General features: G+C 41.1%; 1 protein-coding gene across 1 annotated transcript; it reads left to right on the plus strand.

Moving 5' to 3' along the window:
* Positions 1–5,616: 5,616 nt before the first annotated feature.
* On the plus strand, positions 5,617–22,379 carry LOC110501949 (guanylate-binding protein 1). The gene is made up of 10 exons (XM_021579826.2): positions 5,617–5,764; positions 6,394–6,588; positions 12,822–12,949; positions 13,113–13,222; positions 13,833–14,029; positions 16,837–17,079; positions 17,200–17,480; positions 18,389–18,601; positions 18,767–18,869; positions 20,687–22,379. Exons 2-10 carry the CDS (start codon positions 6,417–6,419, stop codon positions 21,127–21,129), a joined length of 1,890 nt encoding a protein of 629 aa, XP_021435501.2. The 5' UTR covers positions 5,617–5,764; positions 6,394–6,416; the 3' UTR covers positions 21,130–22,379.
* Positions 22,380–24,450: the final 2,071 nt, after the last annotated feature.

Consider the following 24,450-nt stretch of genomic DNA (forward strand, 5'->3'; position numbering starts at 1 on the left):
TCACATTAGTTATATCCCCTCATGTCCAGGTGGGAGAGGGCAGTGTGAAGTGCAATTCAGATTGCATCATCTGTGGATCTGTTGGGGCGGTATGTGAATTGGACTGGGTCTAGGAATATCTGGGATGATGATGTTGATGTGTGTCATAACCAGCCTTTCAAAGCACTTCATAATTACAGATGTGAGTGCTACAGGGCGATAGTCATTTAGGCAGGTTACCATGGAAACAGGGACAATGGTGGTCAGCTTGAAACATGTTGGGATTACTGTTAGTGGAATTTCTAAATTCCTATTTGTTTTGTAGCCAAAACCAAATTCGCACTCTTTCTATTTCATTAATGAGTTGTAAGTTCTTTAATTATGCATGAAGTAGATCGAGACCAGTCTTAAAAGTCAGGTAACAAGAGAGTACTGCCACATACACATATTTCCACAGGTTATAAACTGAAAATGACGTCAGCGTTTTCTAAATGTTCTATCTCTTTTCACCAGTAGAGAGGCCCTATAGCTCTCGAGCCTTCGCTCCACGCCTGAAGTCAAGGTCAGTCAGTATAAATCAGCATTCTAGACAGTCTGGAGATAGTCCGTTCCTGCCACCTGGAGATTGTACAAATGAATGAACTAAGGAACAGACCTTCATTGTTACTAAACTCCTGACTACATTATATACAATTGGGAATGGGAGCAAGAGATAAAATTCATATGTACAGTCCATTATAGCATTTGGACTAGTCAGTTCTGATTGGAATGTATACATAATTAGTCATTTCAACCATAATTTCCTCCAACAATTACAGACTGGGACAAGGAGAGATTGGTTTGAGCATGTTTTGAGAACGCGCCTTGGTATTTCCATCTGGCCCGGCGGCCTTGTGATTGTAAACCTGTTTAAATGTTTTGCTCACATCGGCCATGGAGAGCAAGATAACACAATCATCTGAAAAAACAGGCTTTCACGCAAGGCACAGTGTTATATTTCTCGAAGCAAAAAGGCATTTAGGAGTTCTACATTATGGTAAAATAAACATATGAGGCTACATGCTGCTATCAAATTAAATCAAATATATTGGTCTTGTGCTTGTCCTTCTAGTTCCGAGAGTGCCGTGATATCTAACAAGTAATCTCTCTCTCTCTCTCTCTCTCTCTCTCTCTCTCTCTCTCTGTGTCTGTCTGTCTGTAACCCCACAGTTTGTAACCTGCCACCACCCATGCAACCAGGCCTCACACATACCCCAAGGGTGAGAGAGACAGCGATTTCATTCATTGAAGGTGAATCACAGTACACCTAGAATTGGTCTAGGAGACATGTTTTCTGTACTTTATCTCTCTTGTGGTTTCTTGTCGCTCGTAGTGTTCACAGCTCTTACATATACTCAGGCATAACTACCCCGCAAATGACTGTTTCATATACAAGATCCCTTGTACATGAAGGCAGGGTAAAGTGACTAGGCATCTGGATAGATGATAATAAGGTATTTGAGGTAGATACAGTTGAAGTCGGGAAGTTTACATACACTTTAGCCAAATACATTTAAACTCAGTTTTGTACAATGAGGTAGATATGTACATGAAGGCAGGTAAGAATATACTCAAAAAGAGAGAACAATTACAGTGGCAATAACCAATAGTCTGAGTACAATAATCAGAGAAAGAAAAATAACATGGATATAAACAAGACAAATATAAACAATATAAACAAGACAAAGTGATTTAGGACTTGAAGTTTTTAGCCCTGGATCTGTATAAGATAAAGTGGTTTTAATAAGCACAATAAGAACAAAAATAGCAAAGAATAAGCAAAGAAGGAATAAATACGAAAAAAATACAAATATCACAGGAAGTTAAATGAAATAAACTGAGAATAAACCCGGAAACAAGAATATCCGTAGCGTTAGAATAGATAAGGAAAATGACATGAAAGAGCAGCAATAATAAAAAATATAAATGGTCTATAAACTAATATTAATGATAATACTTCGCAGACACAGAAAAAGGTAAACAACTTAGACTGACGGTAGGAAGAACAAAAAGATGCAGGCCGCAATAAAGAGTAAATTGGCAGTAGACAGTTCTGAGCGCTAGGCATCCGCTAGGCAAAAAATAACTAATAGAAATGTCTAAGAAATGGGGAAAACGCACTAGGAAAATGGGTACTAAATGGCCAGAGGAGGGAATATTTGACGTCTCAGTGTGTGAGGAAATGGAAACTATAATAAAAAACACATAAAGCAAAGGACACAGGAAAGAAATTGAAAAAATAAACGAGCTAGAGAAAGCAATTTGATGAAAACGCTCAAAGTAGAAGGAGAGGGATTGCTGAAAAGTATAAAGACAGCTAGAGGAATGTTGAAGAAAGACAATGAAAAGTCAGACAGGAAGATGGTGGAGGTTTACAGAACCTTCAACATACATCAATGGACAAATTCTGATGGTGTCTGGAACAGTGGAAATGAAGGGAGAAGTGGGATTGGAAAAAAGAGAGGGATGTTTCCTCTGTACTTCCTTTAGAGAAAAGAAAGGACTTGAAAAAACACACAACTGATGAACAGAGACTTACAAAACAAGAAAAAAACATTCAGAGAAAACGGACTCAGCTTCAGCTGCAAGAATTGACCTACAAAGGGAAAAAAAAAAGGAATCTAGGCTCCAGTGACAACACCTCTGCCAGAAGTAGGGACAATGGCTGCAGTCTTGTCGTGGAAATTTCCTGTATTTACCAAATCACGAGAGCAAACCACACACAAGTCAGAGTTAGTTATCACAAAGTCCATCTTTAATTATATGAGCTCCATCACAACCCTGTGACTCTCAGATCAATTCAGTGTCTATCAATGAATTCTCTGAGAGTCCCTCACACATTTCAACTGAGATCCTTTATAGCAAAGACACACATAGCCAGACAGCATAGGCATAATTTATCGTTCAGCTTTGTCTCCTAAACTATGTTCTTTTCTCAAACTCAGAACCTAAACAAATCCTCACATCAACAGGCAAATATCAAATCCATCCTATCTTGACAAGATCACAGAGACACATTGACTGGCACACAGACATTGTGGAGCCAAGATATACACGCTTGACCTCTCCCCTCTCTCCGACCCAAATAACTTAGTCTTGACATAGAACAGATACTGCAACCCCGCCACAGTATTATACAAAAATAACATTCTGATGAGAAGTAACTTACAAACATATGATGAATATAAAACATCTCATGTTACCAACCAATTCTGATTATTCCCCAGAAGTCTCTCCAGGAGGGCAGCAACTTTTTTATTTTACATTTATTTATATAGGTTCTCATTGAGATAACATCTCTTTTCCAATGGGTACCTGGTCCAATAGCAGCAGTGGGAACTGTTACAAAACGAACTAACGAACTGTTACGAGCTGCCTCTGATTGGGAACCATACCAGGCCAACATAGAAATAGAAAAACTAGAGTACCCACCCTAGTCACACCCCGACCTAACCAAATTAGAGAATAAAACTCTCTCTAAGGTCAGGGCGTGACAAAGGTACTACATCTCTGTGCTAAAGGTGTCCCTACAGACCCTGGTTCGATTCCAAGCTGCATCACACCTGGCCGTGATTGGAAGTCCCATAGGGCTACACACAATTGACCCAGTGTTGTCTACAAAGCATGTGACAAATAACATTTGGGCTTATGACACCATGGTCTTGAAGGCTACTTTCACTTTCAGTAGCCTGCTGTGTAGTGTTTGCCATTTATAGATGGTGGGATGAGGGTTTGCAGGGGATCCTTGAATGTTTCTGGCAAAGAAAATACGAGTCTACGTGAGTATCAGGATTTCAGGGATCCAAATGGGCTGAATCCTAACTTTAGACCTGCAGGCTGAACTTATTTCAATTCAATCTATCATGGCAAAATCCCATCAATAACAATTGCTTTGCGTATGCATCTCAAGATTGAATTCTGCCCTATTCTTCCTAGGCATCTCCAAGTATTTGTTCCACATCTGCACTAACACGCCTGTTTCAAATATTCCTCTTATAATGGTCTTAAATTTGGACATTTAATATTTGAATATCGTGCTAATGCTGGGTTGGAATAAAATATACATACCATTTGTCTCTTGGCACAAGAGAGTGGAATGCATTATCGTGGGAATTTAATATAAGAAGCAAAGATGATTAACTTGTATCAACCATTAGCTGCTTTGAAGTGATCATTTGATCATGGATTTCCCAACGTGCCTCTTTAAAAACAATTACATGTTATTGTTCTCAGAAAGCAGTCCTGAGCGTGCTGCTAGACTTTCCTGACTCCATAGGCTATATGCAGTACACTGACTAGTTTTTCATGCAATTGTTTTTACTTGAGAAATACTGCACCCAACATTTTAGCTAGATGTAAAATTGCACGACTAAGATTTCGCCGGTAAAAAAGTATAAATGAATTACAGATTTCTTTATGCACCTTAGAATAATACTGATTATTTTGAGGGAGTCACTATTTTGAGGAAGTGGCTATGATGCTACGGTGACTCAGGAGGGACAAACAACAGAACCTGCCAGGGTATTCAGTCATGGCCTCTAGCATTTCTTAATTAGCTTTGGTGAAAAACGAGGTGAAATAAGGAAGTACGTTCGTCCATGAAATATTTGAATAGTGTGTTAGTGCTTGGTTGGAATGAAAGCCTCCAGTATGTTAAGACCTTGATAGTGAACACTAGGCCTTGTATTTTGCAATCGGCACAAGAAAGAGTGAGTTATGGTTTATTTGGGGGATTTAATATTTAAAACTCAAATATTTCATATTTAAGTATTAATGAGAATTAACTCGTATCAATCATTCACAAAAGGGTTTGGGGATTTGCGTGTAGGCCATTTGGTGTGCGTAAAATTAGGCCTGAAAGTTTAGGCTTAAACACTAATGCCAGATGGATAAAAATAATAGGATAAAACATATAGATATAAATTACACAACAATGATGATTCATTTATGGATTTTTAATGTATTATTTTCTCTTTATTCAACCAGAGTGCCGCCCATCCGCCCTCCAACCAGACCGCCACCCATCCGCCCTCCAACCAGAGCCCCACACATCCGCCCTCCAACCAGAGCGCCACCCATCCGCCCTCCAACCAGAGCGCCACCCATCCTCCCTCCAACCAGACCGCCACCCATCCGCCCTCCAACCAGACCGCCACCCATCCGCCCTCCAACCAGACCGCCACCCATCCGCCCTCCAACCAGAGCCCCACCCATCCGCCCTCCAACCAGAGCGCCACCCATCCACCCTCCAACCAGAGCGCATTTCATGGCCCTAAACCTTCCCGCCCCGTGGATATAACCACAGAAGGTATTTTTCTTTACTGTCAACAATCTAGTCTTACTCGGCCTATAGACGATTCACCTCTCCTCTCTTGGCACTAACAATGGATTCAAACTGAGCAAATAAGAAATTAATCTCTGTCTTTGTTGTTGAGTGTTCCAACTCCTTTTTGCCTCGAATTAGTCCTTTTAAAAGGTTTTTCTTGATAAGCCCTTGTTGTTAGAAGGAGTTGTACTTTAGTACATTGTAAAGTTCCATTGGCACCCGTGAATAAAAACAACTGTGAATCTGAGGTAGTTCCTGTTAAACTGCATTCTTGTGGTACTTAGGTAATGAATGAGTTTCACCAGCCAGGAGGTCACTTTCACTTTCAGTGTCTGCAGCCTTTAAATAGCCTGCTGTTTGGTGATTTTACCAAATTGTTTTGCAGAGAATCCTTGACTGTCAGCGAAACTACGAGTATATGTGAGTATCAAGCCTGACTTCAATCTGACTTCTGATTTCCAAACCCACAGGTATTCAAACTCTTCGCTGGTTGACCTAATCCTGACAAATTGGCTCCCATAAATACTTGGCCTGTGGTGTCTTTACAAGTGATCTCAGCGACCACTTTCCTATTGTTTGTACTAAAGATACCAAACTGAACAACTCTGATCGTTGTAGATTTATGAAGAGGTTAATAATATTTTTTCCCCCCAGGCGTTCCTTCGTGATCTTCAGAGTTTCTCTATATCAGCTGCATTCACCACACTGATTTGGCTGTAGAATTGTTCTCATGTTCTCATGACACACACCAATAGCACTGACAAACCTGTATAAACCTGGACCTTGATATTTTGAATCAGACATGTTAGTGCTGGATTACAATACAAGCCTGTAGAACCAGTCACTACTGGACTGGAGCAGGAGATCCCTGCATTAGAATTTTGTCTTTAGTTGCTGTCAAACTATTTACTATTTATTATTGTTACAGATCATTATTGGAATTTAAATGGTTTATGATGACAAAATGTGTTGTATTTTGCTATTGACATGATAAGGAATAGCATCATAGAGGTTAAATAAGTATTAATGATGATTAACTTGCTTTTAAGCGATCTTGTGAAGACACTTGACCATGGACTCCCCAATGTGCCTCGTTAAAAACGCTGACGGAGAGCTCTGCGTAGAACCAGAGGCCATGGACTACCTGATGGGACTGAAACAGAAAGTCGTTGTTGTGTCAGTGGTCGGGCTGTATCGCACCGGAAAGTCCTACCTCATGAACAAGCTGGCTCAGAAGAGAAGTGGTGAGAGACAAATATATATTTCTTTACAAACAGGTTTGGACATCATCTGTGCCTCAGTCTTTTTTGGTAACACTGTACATTAAGTTTCTCCTACTACTCTGAAACTACACAGTAATAACTGTAGAAATAGAGTAGGACAGGGATTCTTGCAACTCGTACAATATTTGTAGGAAGACAATATCTGTGCGTAACCTCTTAGATTTAACTGCAAAATGTTGATTTCCACCAAATTAGACATACGCAAAAGTAACAGCGATTCATATGTAATTTGATGATTCTGACATGCCAAAACTTGGTATATTTGTAAAGAAGATATCTGGGAGATTATGAGGAAATTATCAGAAGATAGACAGGAGTTACATAGTTCAGAATACACAAGATCAAGCACACACAAAAATAATGGTTTATTTTGGATTTTGAAAGTCATCTTTCATTGGCAAGCTTTAAGTGAATGATTGATTCCCAGAGCTGGAAACACATCAGAAGGCGTCCACATCATCTGAACAATATCAGAAAAAAAATGGGATTGATAGACCTAACAACTAGAAATGGGCAGATGTTTTAGTAAATGGTGTCAGGTGTGGTCACGGGATGTTTCCAAAGTGGCAGATGTCTGTAAATGTGATAATTCCAGTGCTATTATATATCTGTAATCCTTAAATGTGATAATTCCAGTGCTATTATATATCTGCAATCCATAAATGCGATAATTCCAGTGCTATTATATATCTGTAATCCCTAAATGTGATAATTCCAGTGCTATTATATATCTGTAATCCCTAAATGCTGTTTGTTCAATATAAAAACACAATTTCAACCATATATATTTTTTTTTTAAATAAGGGAAGTCAGTTAATGTTACTGATGTGAAATGGATAGCAAGTTAGCGGGGTGCGTGCTAATAGCGTTTCAATCATTGATGTCACTCGTTCTGAGAATATGGGTAACGATGCTTCGGTGGGAGGCTGTTGTCTAGGTGTGCAGAGGGTCAAGCCCAGGTAGGGGCTAGGAGAGGAACGGAAGCAATACTGTTACATTAACAACACATTCTTATTTACAACAATGGCATACCAGGGAACAGTGTTCAGGGGCAGAACCTCACTCAAACTGTGGTGGGATTATGGGGTATTCAGGGTACATTCAAGTGCCCTTTCAACCTTTCAAAATTGTCTGAATGTGGTATTTGCACTTCTTTTGCACTCTGGATGTGCCTATATTGTTCACTATTAAAACTACATTTCTACAACACCAACCTCTCTCTCAAACGTTGTGGTGGTATCAGGGGATATCCAAATGGCTTTTCAACCTCTCCAAAGTGCCTCTCCAAAGGTTCCTGCATGTTTAGCCTAGGCATATCCAATGTATTGGCCCCACATACAAACTAACTGTTCACAAAAACAATTAAAAGCAACAGATATAGTGTACATTAAAGAATATATCAACATGTCTTATCAAACACATACTTGGTTACACATGTGTCCATCACTAAAAAAAAAGTGCTAAACTAAACAACTATTTACAAAATGGCGTCCATGTTTGTTTTACATCCCAAGTGTTATGATAAGATTTCACTTTCACCGTAGCTTGTGCATGTCGTGATGGTCTTTGAAGGAGGCCCTCTCTGCCAGGAAACAAAATGAGAACTGACATTTCGGACAGAAGATCTGGCATTTCACCCTTTTTTCCTGTCTGTATTTGGTGAAATGCTTGCAGTTATTTTTTTTTGTCTTTTGGCGGGGAGGGGGGGGGAGGGGGTCTTGTGATGGTTGTGAGGTTGCTATGGGCCCCCAATTCAGCCATTTCCCACACCAGCTGATATCGGAAGGCTAGCTGGGAGAGAGGGGTTTGACTTTTTGTTTTGGCCATTTGCTTGTGGACAATGAAAGCATTTAATATAGCAATGTAAACAAAGTGGTAAAAAAAAAAGTCATATACCACTTCCTGGTCTTGTGGAGGACCTGGTAGTAGCCTATCAGAGCATCAGATAGGTTGACACGCCCCAACGCTGGCATTGCAGTCCACCACAGAAACAGGAATGGGGACATTCTTCCTTTTCACCCTCCTTGAGACATGGTTGTTATTGAATGCCTTATGCTGTGTGGTGAGCATGTTAACTTCCCTAGTGTCCTTCCATTCCACAAACAGCAGCTTGTTGGGGAGGGGTGGCTCCCAAATGTCATCATCCAAATACTCTGCATCCTCCACTCTGTAGTGAATCAAAATAAAGGGATATATTGTTGTTAGACACACAGAATTACAGTTGACTAAATTTACAAAACAACATTACCGTAAAGTTAAAACACCAAGCCTGAATTTTATCTGTACAGTGACTCACATAGAAGGTGTGAAGCACAAACAATGCAAACAAATAAGCAATGGCCATGAGAGTTTAGTGGTCCTCTCCAATGGCCATGAGAGTTTAATGGTTCTCTCCAATGGCCATGAGAGTTTAATGGTCCTCTCCAATGGCCATGAGAGTTTAGTGGTCCTCTCCAATGGCCATGACAGTTTAATGGTTCTCTCCAATGGCCATGAGAGTTTAGTGGTCCTCTCCAATGGCCATGAGAGTTTAGTTGTCCTCTCCAATGGCCATGAGAGTTTAGTGTTCCTCTCCAATGACCATGAGAGTTTAGTGTTCCTCTCCAATGACCATGAGAGTTTAGTGGTCCTCTCCAATGGCCATGACAGTTTAGTGTCCTCTCCAATGGCCATGAGTGTTTAGTGGTCCTCTCCAATAGCCATGAGAGTTTAGTGGTCCTCTCCAATGGCCATGAGAGTTTAGTGGTCCTCTCCAATGGCCATGAGAGTTTAGTGGTCCTCTCCAATGGCCATGAGAGTTTAGTGGCCTCTCCAATGAACATGAGAGTTTAGTGGCCTCTCCAATGACCATGAGAGTTTAGTGGTTCTCTCCAATGGCCATGAGAGTTTAATGGTTCTCTCCAATGGCCATGAGAGTTTAGTGGTCCTCTCCAATGGCCATGAGAGTTTAGTGGTTCTCTCCAATGGCCATGAGAGTTTAATGGTTCTCTCCAATGGCCATGAGAGTTTAGTGGTCCTCTCCAATGGCCATGACAGTTTAATGGTTCTCTCCAATGGCCATGAGAGTTTAGTTGTCCTCTCCAATGGCCATGAGAGTTTAGTGGCCTCTCCAATGGCCATGAGAGTTTAGTGGTCCTCTCCAATGGCCATGAGAGTTTAGTGGTCCTCTCCAATGGCCATGAGAGTTTAGTGGTCCTCTCCAATGGCCATGAGAGTTTAGTGGTCCTCTCCAATGACCATGAGAGTTTAGTGGTCCTCTCCAATGGCCATGAGAGTTTAGTGGTCCTCTCCAATGGCCATGAGAGTTTAGTGGTCCTCTCCAATGGCCATGAGAGTTTAGTGGTCCTCTCCAATGGCCATGAGAGTTTAGTGGTCCTCTCCAATGGCCATGACAGTTTAATGGTTCTCTCCAATGGCCATGAGAGTTTAGTTGTCCTCTTCAATGGCCATGAGAGTTTAGTTGTCCTCTCCAATGGCCATGAGAGTTTAGTTGTCCTCTCCAATGGCCATGAGAGTTTAGTGGTCCTCTCCAATGGCCATGAGAGTTTAGTGGTCCTCTCCAATGGCCATGAGAGTTTAGTTGTCCTCTCCAATGGCCATGAGAGTTTAGTGGTCCTCTCCAATGGCCATGAGAGTTTAGTTGTCCTCTCCAATGGCCATGAGAGTTTAGTGGTTCTCTCCAATGGCCATAAGAGTTTAGTGGTCCTCTCCAATGGCCATGAGAGTTTAGTGGTCCTCTCCAATGGCCATGAGAGTTTAGTGGTCCTCTCAAATGGCCATGAGAGTTTAGTGGTCCTCTCCAATGGCCATGAGAGTTTAGTAGCCTCTCCAATGACCATGAGAGTTTAGTGGCCTCTCCAATGGCCATAAGAGTTTAGTGGCCTCTCCAATGGCCATGAGAGTTTAGTGGCCTCTCCAATGGCCATGAGAGTTTAGTTGCCTCTTCAATGGCCATGAGAGTTTAGTGGTCCTCTCAAATGGCCATGAGAGTTTAGTAGCCTCTCCAATGACCATGAGAGTTTAGTGGACTCTCCAATGGCCATGAGAGTTGAGTGGCCTCTCCAATGGCCATGAGAGTTTAGTGGCCTCTCCAAATTCCATGAAAGTTTAGTGGTCCTCTCCAATGGCCATGAGAGTTTAGTGGTCCTCTCAAATGGCCATGAGAGTTTAGTGGCCTCTCCAATGGCCATGAGAGTTTAGTTGCCTCTCCAATGGCCATGACAGTTTAGTGGCCTTTCCAATGGCCATGAGAGTTTAGTGGCCTCTCCAATGGCCATGAGAGTTTAGTGGTTCTCTCCATTTGCCATGAGAGTTTAGTGGTCCTCTCCAATGGCCATGAGAGTTTAGTGGTCCTCTCCAATGGCCATGAGAGTTTAGTAGCCTCTCCAAATGCCATGGGAGTTTAGTGGCCTCTCCAATGGCCATGAGAGTTTAGTGGCCTCTCCAATGGCCATGAGAGTTTAGTGGCCTCTCCAAATGCCATGAGAGTTTAGTGGTCCTCTCCAATGGCCATGAGAGTTTAGTGGTCCTCTCAAATGGCCATGAGAGTTTAGTGTTCTCTCCAATGGCCATGAGAGTTTAGTGGCCTCTCCAATGGCCATGAGAGTTTAGTGGTCCTCTCCAATGGCCATGAGAGTTTAGTCGCCTCTCCAATGGCCATGAGAGTTTAGTGTTCTCTTCAATGGCCATGAGAGTTTAGTGGTCCTCTCCAATGGCCATGAGAGTTTAGTGGCCTCTGCAAAGTAACAACAATGACACAGTGAACTAATTTGAAATAATAGACAATAACTACTTTGGAATTGTATAACATTGACATTTCTTGTTACACAGGCCTATGAAAACTAAATCCATAGCACAAAAAGCAGACAATTTACCAAAAACAAAATACATATAGTAAATAAGCTACAGTACATCACAAAAGTGAGTACACCCCTCACGTTTCTGTAAATATTTGAGTATATCTTTTCATGTGACAACACTGAAGAAATGACACTTTGCTACAATGTAAAGTAGTGAGTGTACAGCTTGTATGACAGTGTCAATTTGCTGTCCCCTGAAAATAACTCAACACGCAGCCATTCATGTCTAAACCGCTGGCAACAAAAGTGAGTTCATTGACACTGTTATACAAGCTGTACACTCACTACTTTACATTGTAGCGAAGTGTCATTTCTTCAGTGTTGTCACATGAAAAGATATACTCAAATATGTAAAGAAATGTGAGGGTGTACTCACTTTTGTGATATACTGTATATGAAGTACAAAATAAAGTATAGTGTATATATATATACACTATACTTTATTTTCATATATATATAAGTCATGAAAATAATTTCCTTACAGATCTAAAAATGATCTTTCCCTTTCCTTTGAGAAAGAAAAATAAATAAACAAAATCACCATGGTTACAATCCTGATCTCCATCTCCCTTAATTAAACAAAATAAATACCTCACTCTGAACCCCAAACATATCTGCTAGATTCATGATAGGAACGTGAATTTAAAACATGATCTTTTTTTATTGGAATTTGAAGCTGTTGTTGGTAAATAATGAAATCTGCTGGCTTCCGAAGTTACTTTCTCAACTTTAAAACCCTTTTTAAAGAGAAGTCAAACAGAAAAATGTTCTCCTGTCTCCACATTTTTGCTGGTTAGTCTGTTGTCTGCAAAGGTTGTTACATTGTAACTACATAGTAATTAAAAATGTAAGGGGGTTGGTAGTTAGCTAGTTCTGGTCTGCAGTAGTTCTGGTCCATACTAACTAACTCTGGTCTAAGGCGTAGTTAGTAACTAACTAGTTCTGGTCCATACTAACTAACTCTGGTCTAAGGCGTAGTTAGTAACTAACTAGTTCTGGTCTGCAGTAGCTCTGGTCCGCACTAACTAACTCTGGTCTAAGGCGTAGCTAGTAAATAGCTAGTTCTGGTCTGCAGTAATTCTGGTCCATACTAACTAACTCTGGTCTAAGGCGTAGCTAGTAGTTAGCTAGTTCTGGTCCATACTAACTAACTCTGGTCTAAGGCATAGCTAGTTGTTAGCTAGTTCTGGTCCATACTAACTAACTCTGGTCTAAGGCGTAGCTAGTAACTAGCTAGTTCTGTTCTGCAGTAGCTCTGATCCAGCTCTGTAACAGTGTTATAGGCTGATTTAATATTTATACTGTAAATGTCCTCAACAATCTCTGTTGATTTAGGTTTTGCCCTTGGAGCCACCATCCAGTCCAAGACTAAGGGCATCTGGATGTGGTGTGTCCCTCATCCTGAAAAAACAGACCACACCCTGGTGCTGCTGGATACAGAGGGACTGGGGGACGTGGAGAAGGTGGGGGGTCAAAGTTCAATCTCTTTACAATCCACATTACATATTCACATTCCTTCATTTACCAACAAAGCACAGTGAACACATACTGTATCTGCACCCTCATCATTTAAACAAGATGATTACGTCGTCAGAGATCCGATACATGTTGTGATACTTGTTTCAGGGGGATTCTAAGAATGATGCCTGGATCTTCTCGCTGGCCATTCTGTTAAGCAGTACTCTGGTCTACAACAGTCGAGGGACCATCGACAATGATGCTGTGGAGAAGCTTCAGTATCCTTTTGGGTCAAAATGTGGCTAAATTCTTGTGGACATAATCTGTTGTGGTATTTGATATGATAGTTTGCTTGTTTGTTAGGCTTTTGACAGTAATCTCAGCCATATTAGTGAAAGCCTAGCTAATTGTGATGGTCATTTTCATGAATTTGTATGTACATTTTTAACATGATTTAATTGTAGGCTAGACCTAATCAGTGATATGGTAGAGCATTTAAATGGTCATATTGCGCCAACTAAATATGTTTAATTAAATATACTTTATGCAAGTTGCATATGTCGTGTTTATCAGTGCTACGTAGTAATTTATTTCTCTGGGAACTGTAAAGGGCTTGAGAAATCTCAGGATGCCGGTTCCGGGATTGATACTTAGCTTCAGTGAACATGAAGAGCTGGTGTGGACGAAAAGCAAAGTCTGTGACTTTCAAACAAATGACGTTACTGTGTCAATTGAAATCTAAACTGAAAATTACTTGTTTTGTTTGTTTGTTTGTAATTTCCCTGTAATTTCCCTGTAATTTCCCTGTAATTTCCCTGTACACAAAAAGTGCATGACATTGACATGAGCTTTGGGAAATGCTGTATCAATCCTCAACCGGTCCTACAGATATGTGAACGAGCTGACAGAGATGATCAAGGTGAAGTCTTCCACTGTCGATGAGGAGGAAGGAGAGGGCTCACAGTTTGCGCAGTTCTTTCCTAATTTTGTGTGGACCGTCAGAGATTTTACTCTACAGCTCGAGATAGACGGCAGAGTAATCACTCCAGACCAGTATCTGGAGAATTCCCTTCAACTCAAGAAAGGTGATATTGATTAATATAAACCAGGTAGTTTGAGACCTAGATGCTGATTGGCTCAAACAGCATTCCAGCTGTGTGTATATCAGACAATATACCACGGTATGATGCAAAGTGTAATGTTATGACTATAACTACTGTTCCCTGAAGGAGTACAACAGACTATGGAGATTCACACTCTCGTGACTTCGGTTGAAGGATTTACAATCACGCCAGACAAGGCCAATGAAATCCTGGGACTGGGAGAGATTCTTCCACCACTCTTGACAACTGTTTGTCTGAACGTGGAGATGGATACTTTTCATCTAACTCATATGTTGGAGACAACACTCTTGACACCTGTGAACACTGTGGAACTCAGCTGAAAAACCTGTGTTCAAGTGCCAAGGTTTGCAAAATCCTGGTGAGCTCTGGGTACACCGGCTCCGGCGATCAGTGACAAGCCTCACTCGGTTTAGGTGGTACGATGCGTTCTGGCAACCGGCTGGCACCCAGCGCTGGAACGCATGCTTTAAAAATTCACCTAATGAAAAAGCCTTGTCATGGAGGTTACCCTACTGACCAGTCATAGATACTGACAAAATACCTTGTAACATATCTGGGAATGGGACAGACAGCTCATTTGGGGGCTCAAAGGGGGGAACAGTAATAAACATAGACAAGCTTCCAACATACGTAGTGTTTCCATGAAACTGTATAACCTGCGTGAAGCAAAAGGGGCTATGGCAAGGTAGGCTAGCTAGCATCTTTGACTATTTAGAATAACCAAGCAAATTTAAGCTACGTATTCTTAACAAGCGAGCTACCCCAGCAACTCCACCGTGGGCAGGTAGGAATAGCTAGTTATATGCAGTGCTTGTTTAGCTAGGCCAGTCTCAAAAGTTCAGGTAGGAACGGTTTACTGGGGTGGGACCGGACCGTTCATCAACATGTCTGAGAAGAGAGGTAAACGGTGCTTGACCGAGGCAGACACAGGCAGCCGAATCTGGCCGCCCTCTCTCTTTGGGTAGCCTCATCCTAACTGGCAACAGAGCACACAGGAGCCGGGTAGAGTCCCACAATCACACCGGTGTGATTTATTACCTACAGCCCATTTTAAACATCCGTATTTTTTTGCATCGTATTCATCTTTTCCTTCTGTATCCGCCGATACCAACCATTAACCTGTGTGATTAATGGGGGCTGAGCTAGAGTCTGTGTGACAAGGGCAGATCCGAAAAACAGTTATTCTCACAAAAAAACGTCTGTAAAGTCCGAACAGTTTGAACTGCAGATTATTATGACCCTAATATGAAAAGCTGAGACACTCACAAACACACACATGTAAGCTTCACAAGAGTCGTTAGAAGGTAAGGAGTGCTTCTACGTAGAAAATCATAGCACATCCCAGGACATCGTGTCTATAATACTGTAAGGGGTTCTTCTACATAGAAGATCATAGGAAATCCCCGGTCATAGTGTCTATAATACGATAAGATCACATAGTTGCTGTCACAAACTCCAAACTCCAAACTCCACACAGTTATCACTGAGTAGATATTAATTTCCCACTGAACAAACAATTCCTGGACTTACAGCATTTTTATGAATTCATGTTTGATCAGGTTTCTGTTAAGGCGGACCGTATTTTTTAAAATTATTTATTCATTTATTTTTTTTATTAATTTGGAAATTAAACTCACGAATGCAATTGTTTATGTCAAATTGTTCTGTTCTCCTTGTAGCCCTGGTTGTCCTGAAAAGAGCATGGGAAAACACTTCAAATAATAGTAGCCTAGTAATGCTTATGTTATGTGAGGCTAAATATAAGAGCAAGCAGATGAATGAAATAGCGTCGATCGATGACGTTTAAGACGAGGGAGGGACGATTCTTTTTTTTCTCGTGAGCGTGACCTTATTTCTATTACAGCATATTGGGTGACTGTCATTCATATTCCATTCACCCAGTTTAATAAATCTTCTTCTGGATCGGTGTCCCTTCCATGGGACGGTTGAGCTAACGTAGGCTAATGCGATTAGCATGAGGTTGTAAGTAACAAGAACATTTCCCAGGAGACATATCTCATATTGGCAGAAAGCTTAAGAAATGTTTTTCAACAGAATCGGTGGAATTAATACACCCCTGATCACACGCAAACACTGTTCACTCTCATAGCAGCTACATACAAACAGCATGATCATTTTGCTCATTATAAATATACATAATTCCTTCTCACCTCTTCACGCTCTCCTCCTCTCACCTTTTCCCTTTGTTTGTAGACTTCAGTGCACAACACATCAGCTGTCTGTGACCAGGCAAAACAAAAATCAAAGTCAAACCTTCATATCATGACCGCTAACTACTACAAACAGTCTACATCATTATCGCCATATTAGCTAACGTCATAGTCAACGTTCCAGTGTTGGATAGACATTCAGCTGGGTAACATAGCATCCCTCGCTGTTTTAGCCAGTTGTTTGAGTATGCTAGCTGCATTCACTAGCTAAGTAAAAGTGGAAAAAATACAACGAAATATATACTCTCTCTATCGCTTCTCCTTCATTTTTAAAGAAATACATTTGTTAAAATCTGTTAAACTATTGTCTTTCTATTTGAGTCAATTAATCACCAAACTTCATACACTGTAGTGCTAGCTAGCTGTAGCTTATGCTTTCAGTACTAGATTCATTCTCTGATCCTTTGATTGGGTTGACACCATGCCTGTTCATGCTGGAAGAGCTCTGATAGGTTAGAGGAGAAAGGACATATTATTGAGACGTACCCAAGATCTGCATGTACTATAAAATCCAGTAATGTCAATGTTATCTTTCAGGTTATGGTAAAAAAATGAATGACTACAATCTCCCGCGAGAGTGCATCCGGAACTTCTTCCCCTCACGCAAGTGTTTTGTGTTCCCCTCCCCTACAACTCCTGACAACATGCACCGACTGGACTCCATGGACGAGGCTGAGCTTTCTGGAAGCTTCAGAGAGGTCTCAGATACTTTCTGCCGCTTTATTTTCCAGGAGAGCCGTATGAAGACTGTTATAGGGGGACACACATTGACTGGAGAGAGTGAGTCAGACATCCACCTACAGGACAGTATGTGAAAATGGATGCATATATTGATTATGAATTGTACTGTGCCACTAAATTCAAACATTCATATTTGTCCTCCCATCTGTATCATTGCAGTGCTGGGCCACCTGGTCACCACCTATGTGGAGACCATTGCCAAAGGCAATGTGCCCTGTCTGGAGAATGCTGTGATGGCCATGGCTAAAATTGAGAACCAGGCTGCTGTGGATGAGGGCCTGGCTGTGTACCAGAAGGGAATGGAGGATGTGAAGGCCTTATTCCCAGTGGATATCAATCAGCTGTCAGAGAACCACCTTCGATCAGAGACCCAGGCCACAAAGGCGTTCATGAAGCGATCATTCAAAGACGACAATGGGGAGTTCTTGAAAGCTCTTGTGGTAATGCATTTTTATCATCATCAAGGCCATTCAATAGAAAAATTATTGATTCGCCTATGCAACAAAATGATAATCACCTGTAACAGTAACACCAGTAGGACCCAAGGACACCAGGTGGAATATGACCAAGCAGTGCAATTCCTCAATCAATTAACTTCTGAAGACAAAATAACACTACTGTGAAAATCATTGCTCAAATTAGATTTTTAAACTTGGATTAAAAATTACACTATATTGAATAAAAGCCTAATGTAGATATGGAGCCAATATGTAACAATTACTCACTATAGTAACATGGCATTTCGGGATCCACATGTCTGAAGCTTGTGTCAGTTCATACCAGAGTTTACATGTCTGAAGCTAGAATCAGTTCATACTAGGGTTCACATGTCTGAAGCTAGTGTCAGCTCATACTAGGGTTCACATGTCTGAAGCTAGCATCAGTTCATACCAGGGTTCACATGTCTGAAGCTAATGTCAGCTCATACCAGGGTTCATGTACTGAAGCTAGTATCAGCTCATACCGGCTCATACCGGGGTTCACATGGCTGAAGCTAGTATCAGGTCATCTCAAGTTCCACATGTCTGAAGCTAGTATCAGCTTATACCGCTAGTATCAGGTCGTCCCAAGGTTCACATGTACTAGATTGTCTGAAGCTAGTATCAGCTGAAGGTCAACCTGACCTTGTATACTATAAAATGTTGCTTCTTAGAGAACATTCTGATCTACAACGTGTTATTTTATCGAGGTTGACTTACAGCTGCTGTGTTTCTCATGTGGTTTATACTGTCTTCTCCAATGTTAGCATGCTGTAATAAACCTTTTCTAGAACTGTCTTTCTATAATTGTCTGATCTTTTATCATATTCTACACACCTGCATCTGAACATTCCCAATGAATCTTTCAGGAGGCCATTAGCAACCACACCGCCGACCTTTTCAAGCAGAACAAGGATGCCTCAGAGAAGAAGTGCAAGGCCCTTCTGGAGAATCTGTCTGCTCAGATGGATCAGGGGATGAAGGAGGGGACGTACGCCACACCAGGAGGCTATGAGCTTTACTGCAATCACCATGACAACATAGTGGCACAGTACCGGGCCGAGCCCAACAAAGGAGTCAGGGTAAGAGCTAGAAACCAAACAACATCAACAACGTAGTGTATTAGAGAATCAAAAACCATCCATCATTAGTCAGTAATGATGACCAACATTTCAACTAATTTCAGTCAGCTGGTTACGGTTTGAATCAAAATCAATACAACAACCTATAAGGCCTGTTTTCTGCAGGCTGAGGAGGTTCTGGAGCAGTTCCTGAAGGACAAGAGTGCAGAGTCCAGCGCCGTCCTGCAAGCTGACAAACAACTGACGGAAAATGAGAAAAAAATCCAAGGTAATCCACACCTCAATCTTTTTTTTACTTCCAATTATAAAATATAAATCTACTGTGGTAGGTTAATGTTCAGAAGATGCAAACAAGACCGGTGGCCCCCCACCCTAATACCAGGCCCTGCCCAAAATGACAACTTCTAAGTATTATGGATTAAAAAATAACCAAATATATCCAAATTGGATTGTATTATTGGTGGCCGACTAGAACATACAAATGGCAGATTGGACAAATAAGCATTTAGTTAGTATCTACTATTTTGAAAGGAGAATTCAAATCAAAGCAAACCATATTTTATTTACAGAGCCTTCAGAAAGTATTCACACTCCTTTTTTCTTTTTTCTACATTTTGTTTTGCTACAGCCTCATTTTAAAATGTTTTAAATTCAGATGTTTTGTCACAATATCCCACAAGGTCAAAGTTGAATTATGGTTTTAACATGGGTTACGAATTAATTAAACATTACAAGCTGAAATGTCTTGAGTCAGTAAGTATTCAACCCTTTTGTTATGGCAAGCCTAAATAATAGTGTTTTAACTTGATTTGTGAATGATTACCTCATCTCTGTACCCCACACATACAATTATCTGTAAGGTCCCTCAGTCGAGCAGTGAATTTCCAACACAGATTCAACCACAAAGACCAGGGAGGTTTTCCAATGCCTCGCAAAGAACGACACCTGTTGGTAGATAATAAAAATAATAAATGCAGATATGGAATATCCGTTTGACCATGGTAAAGTTATTAATTACACTTTGGATGTTGTATCAATTCAGCCAGTCTTTACAACGATACAGGCGTCCTTCCTAACTCAGTTGCCGGAGAGCAAGGAAACTGCTCAGGGATTTCAACATGAGGCTAATGCTGACTTTAAAACAGTTACAGAGTTTAATGGCTGTGATAGGAGAAAACTGAGGATGGATCAACAACACATTACTCCACAATACTAACCTAATTTACAGAGTGAAAAGAAGGTGAATACTTTCTGAAGGTATAACAATCTGGTGCTCAACTAACTGTCACCATAGGGATATCCAAAGTCAACCCAAATTACCACTACGACCGGGTCTCATGCAGCTGCACTCTGAATTGATTATTAACTGATTGCTGCCAGCTGTCGGCAGGATTGAAACAAACCTATCCTTCATTTACGTTGTTATGCAGTCACGACCACAAGTCTCACAAAAATCTGTTTTGGGGTGACACTGACTTTATGTCCAAAATTATCCTATTTACAATTTGTATGATTTATCTTTTTTTTTGTTTAAAATCACATTTAAATGTTTTTCCTTTTTCCCACCAATTTCATGATATCCAATTGATATCCAATCCTGTTCCATCGCTGCAACTCCCATATGGACTCGGGAGAGGCGAAAGTCGAGAGCCATGCGTCCTTCTCAACAGTGTGTCAAGAAGCAAGAGACACTGCTCTCTTAACCCGGAAGCCAGCCGCACCAATGTGTCGGAGGAAACACAGTACAACTGGTGACCGAAGTCAGCGTACATGAGAAGAATGATTTGCGGGATGTTTCCTGGTCTGACAAACAGGGCAGTAGATCTGCCCCTTTCCACCTTCTGATGAGGAACGGTGACATAGATGGATGTGGTGGATTGAGACACAGCCCAATGCAAATATACATCTAGCTTTAACTGACAGATTTTAAATTGTTTTTTTAAATGTTTTTTATTTATTTATGTTACTTAGATTGAAGCATCGTTGTGCCAATAGACTCTAGAGGGTTTTAATGTGTATGAATCTATATGAGAAATGAGTTGTCCAGTTTTCCTACTTATTTCTCTCTCTCCTTGGCTCTTCCAGCTGAGAAGATGAAAACAGCTGAGCTGGAGCAGGAGAAGGCAGCATTGAATGAGCAAAAGGCAGAGATGGAGCGCACCATTGAGAACATTGGCAGGGGCCAGGAGAAGTACTTGAAGGAGATGAAAGAGAAGATGGAGGAGGAGACGAAGCAACAGCAGCAGGAGTTCAACAGGACGCTGGAACGCAGGATGCAGGAGCAGAAAGATCTCCTGGAGAAGGGCCATAAGGAGAAGGCTGAGCAAATAAGACAAGAGATCGAGGAGATAAAGAAGAATAATCAATTGGAAAGGGACGCCAATTCCCAGAATCAAAAGGCTCTGCTGGATGACTACAAGCAGCAGGCTGAGGAACAGAGCAAAAAGATAGAAGCGTTAATGTCAGCGCTCAACAATAAATCACAGGCCCCCGTACGAGTCGTTGAACGACTCTGTATGGTAATGTGATCCACTCCACTCCACTTGCCTGACTATGAAAAGCCAACTGATATTGAATCTTGAAGCATTGAAGTGTTTGTCCTCTACAGCCATTGCTGTTTTTATCTCTCCCTGCTGGTTATGTATGAAAGTTTTAACGTCTTGAAAATGTATCTGCCGTTATTGGCCACATGAGCCTGGTTCCGCTCTAGGTTTCTTCCTAGGTTCCTGCCTTCTAGGGAGTTTTTCCTAGCCACTGTGCTTCTGCCTCTGCATTTCTTGCTCTTTTGGGTTTTAGGCTGGGTATCTGTAAATCACTTTGAGACAACTGTTGATGTAAAAAGGGCTTTCTAAATGTGATTGATTGACCTTTGGTGAACCCTATATCTTAGTTTAAGATGTCGTAGGCCCTGCAATCAAATGTGTGCTCTATGTCACCTGCGGCCACGTGGCAAATGGCCCAAAACACAAAGAATCTTGTCGGGTCCAGTCCTCCCTTCCTCTGTCAAGAGGACAAAATGTCTCACTGTTACAGTACCCAGATGAATGACTACTGAGATGTATGTCACAGTAATATCCATGTTTGGTAGCTACAGTATCTGAAACCTGTCCTCAGAGGAGAACTTGGATGCCATTCACATGGATCTATGATCTCTGTATGCTTTTTGTTGATCCAGATGCCCAGATATCAATCAGCTGGGACACAGTCAATGTGGGCACCATCCAAGGTCCAAATGACTAAATCATCAGACATTTTCAAGAGTTTTGGAAAACAATATACTGTACACTTGATTTTATCTGCATTAAGTGCCAATTTCAGTTCAACAAAGATTTTCTGGAAAGCAACAAATGCAGACTGTACCTTTTGTTGGAATCGGTTAAACCTTTGAACATTGAGATATTAAATGAATGATCGGAAATGAAAGAGACTGGGTTATGTTAGAAGTTAATGGTTCCCAGAAGAAAGAAGAAGGCTTTGGAATGTGTTTGATAGAGGAGAGTGATGGGTTGATACAGGGGAGACAGATAGACATCTGTGTATTAGATGAAAGAGGGGTTGAGGTCAGGAGGTGAGGACAGATTCTCTTAATAATAAATGTTAGGAATCCTGTTACCCTCTTTATTAGCTTCCTGTAGAGGCATAAAATGTAAGGATTGGAGAGAAAGGGGAGTGTCTTAAGTAGGATGCATATAAACTATAAACGGTGAAGTCTGAAATCTTTTGCTGTCTGTTTTCAGCTATACAGAACCTTTGGGAAGAATAAACTTGGTTAAAGATTCTCTAGTGTCCGTGGATTATTTACTCTGAAAAATAAGTCACCCAACACTCTGAAAGAGCCTGGTCAACCGTGAGGGAAATAGCATACACAACAGTGTCATCAGCATACAATAACAGGTAAAAAATTTATAAGATAAACCAATATTTTTCATGTAAATAATGAAAATTACCGGATCAAGAATTGATCCTTGTGGGACACCCTTTGTTGTGTCCCGAAAACCTGATTTAACACCATCAGTAAATACACATTGCGTTCTGTCCATTTAATCATTATCAATCCAGCTACAAAGGCTCTGAATGAGTAACAAGTGATCCACAGTGTTCAAAAGCCTTAGACACTTCAATGAAAAGGCCTGCACAGAGTTTCTTCTTATCAATACAAGTAATAAACAAGAGAAGCAGCAGAGATGGTGCTAGGACCTGGTCAGCATTCCATGTTGACATGTAAAAAGCATCTTAACAAACAAAACATACTTTAGAAACTAAATGAATGTAATTAATACAATTCAATTCTAAAGAATAGAGTCAAGATTTACATTGTTATATTAAACAGCCTTTATAATATATATCATAATGTAGCCTTATAATAGCTGAATATTAGAGAGAAACCATGCCAATCTATAGGCCCTGCCAACATCACTATTAAATTAAATTACACAGCCTTTTAATACACATCATAATAACCAAATATAACCTATTAATAGCTGAATATAGAGAGAAAGCATGCCAATCTACAGGCCCTGCAATGACCCCAATGCATTTATATACGACACCACGTCGGGCCAGTTGAAATTCTGTTGGGGACAGTAGATTTTGAACAACAGGCCTGGTCGGACCAGTGAGGAAGAAATACGAATAGGACACAGAGTTTTACCTGACCAGGACATGAGATCAGGAAAAACTCCAGGCCACAGAAAATACATTTTTCCCACACCACTTTTGAAACTGTGGTGTTGTCTCTGGGAAGGAGGTTTGTCAAACGTAGTCGATCGCAGGCCAGCAATCATGCATGAATTGATTCTGGGTTCCCCAGACTAATACAGGCTTTTCCTACATTACCTATAGAGGCCATGTCATCTCACCAGCGTACAAGGTTACTTTCATTGTGTGACACATTTGTATATGAGACAGCATAGATTAAGTAGTAAATTTGGAGCAAGAAGTCAGAAGAGTTCATTTACTTCAGAGTTAGCTTATTATAGAGTCCATCAATCCATTATAGTGCCTAGTAGTGTAGGAAAATCCAGACACACAATTTGTTAAGTAAAAGTTTATTGCAATGTGCATTGTCACATTCACATACAGCACATCCATATTGAAGTCACATTCATCCTTGTATAACAGAATGGAGGCATCCAAACCCGTTTCTCAAGAAAAGACTAAACAAAGATTCCATCAAATCATCTGACAGACAAAAAAACACTGTCAAATATGATCGTGGAGTAGTTTTAAACAATGTACTGTACAACAAAATAATAACAATACTGGTAATGTCTTCCCAGAGGAATGGGATGGGAACATTTAGATTCACATTGTTTTAAGAAACTATATAGTGCCTTCAGAAATACCACCCTGCATACCACTGCTGGCTTGCTTTTGAAGCTAAGCAGGGTTGGTCCTGGTCAGTCCCTGGATGGGAGACCAGATGCTGCTGGAAGTGGTGTGGCGACATATTCGTGGATGAATAACGAAGTGAGTTCTGAGCCAACTCTGCCCACTCTCTCCACCTGCCCATTACTTTCGGGATGATAACCAGAGGTAAGGCTGACCGAGATCCCCAGACGCTCCATAAACGCCTTCCTAGGAGCCTTACTCTGAGCACATACCGAACAGGAAGAGACATAGAGCTTCACATCCTTAGCTAAGGTGGGCCACCAGTATTTCCCCCTAAAACCCCGCACTGTCCTATCAATCCCCGGATGACCCGAAGACGGTAGTGTGTGAGCCCACCGAATCAATTTATCACGGACACCAAGCGGCACGTACCTACGACCGGTCGGACACTGTGTAGGTTCAACCCTCAACGCCCGCTCGATGTCCGCGTCCACCTCCCATACCACCGGGGCCACCAG

The sequence above is a fragment of the Oncorhynchus mykiss genome, chromosome 22 (assembly GCF_013265735.2).
Source record: "Oncorhynchus mykiss isolate Arlee chromosome 22, USDA_OmykA_1.1, whole genome shotgun sequence".
NCBI classification, from domain to species: Eukaryota; Metazoa; Chordata; class Actinopteri; order Salmoniformes; family Salmonidae; genus Oncorhynchus; species Oncorhynchus mykiss.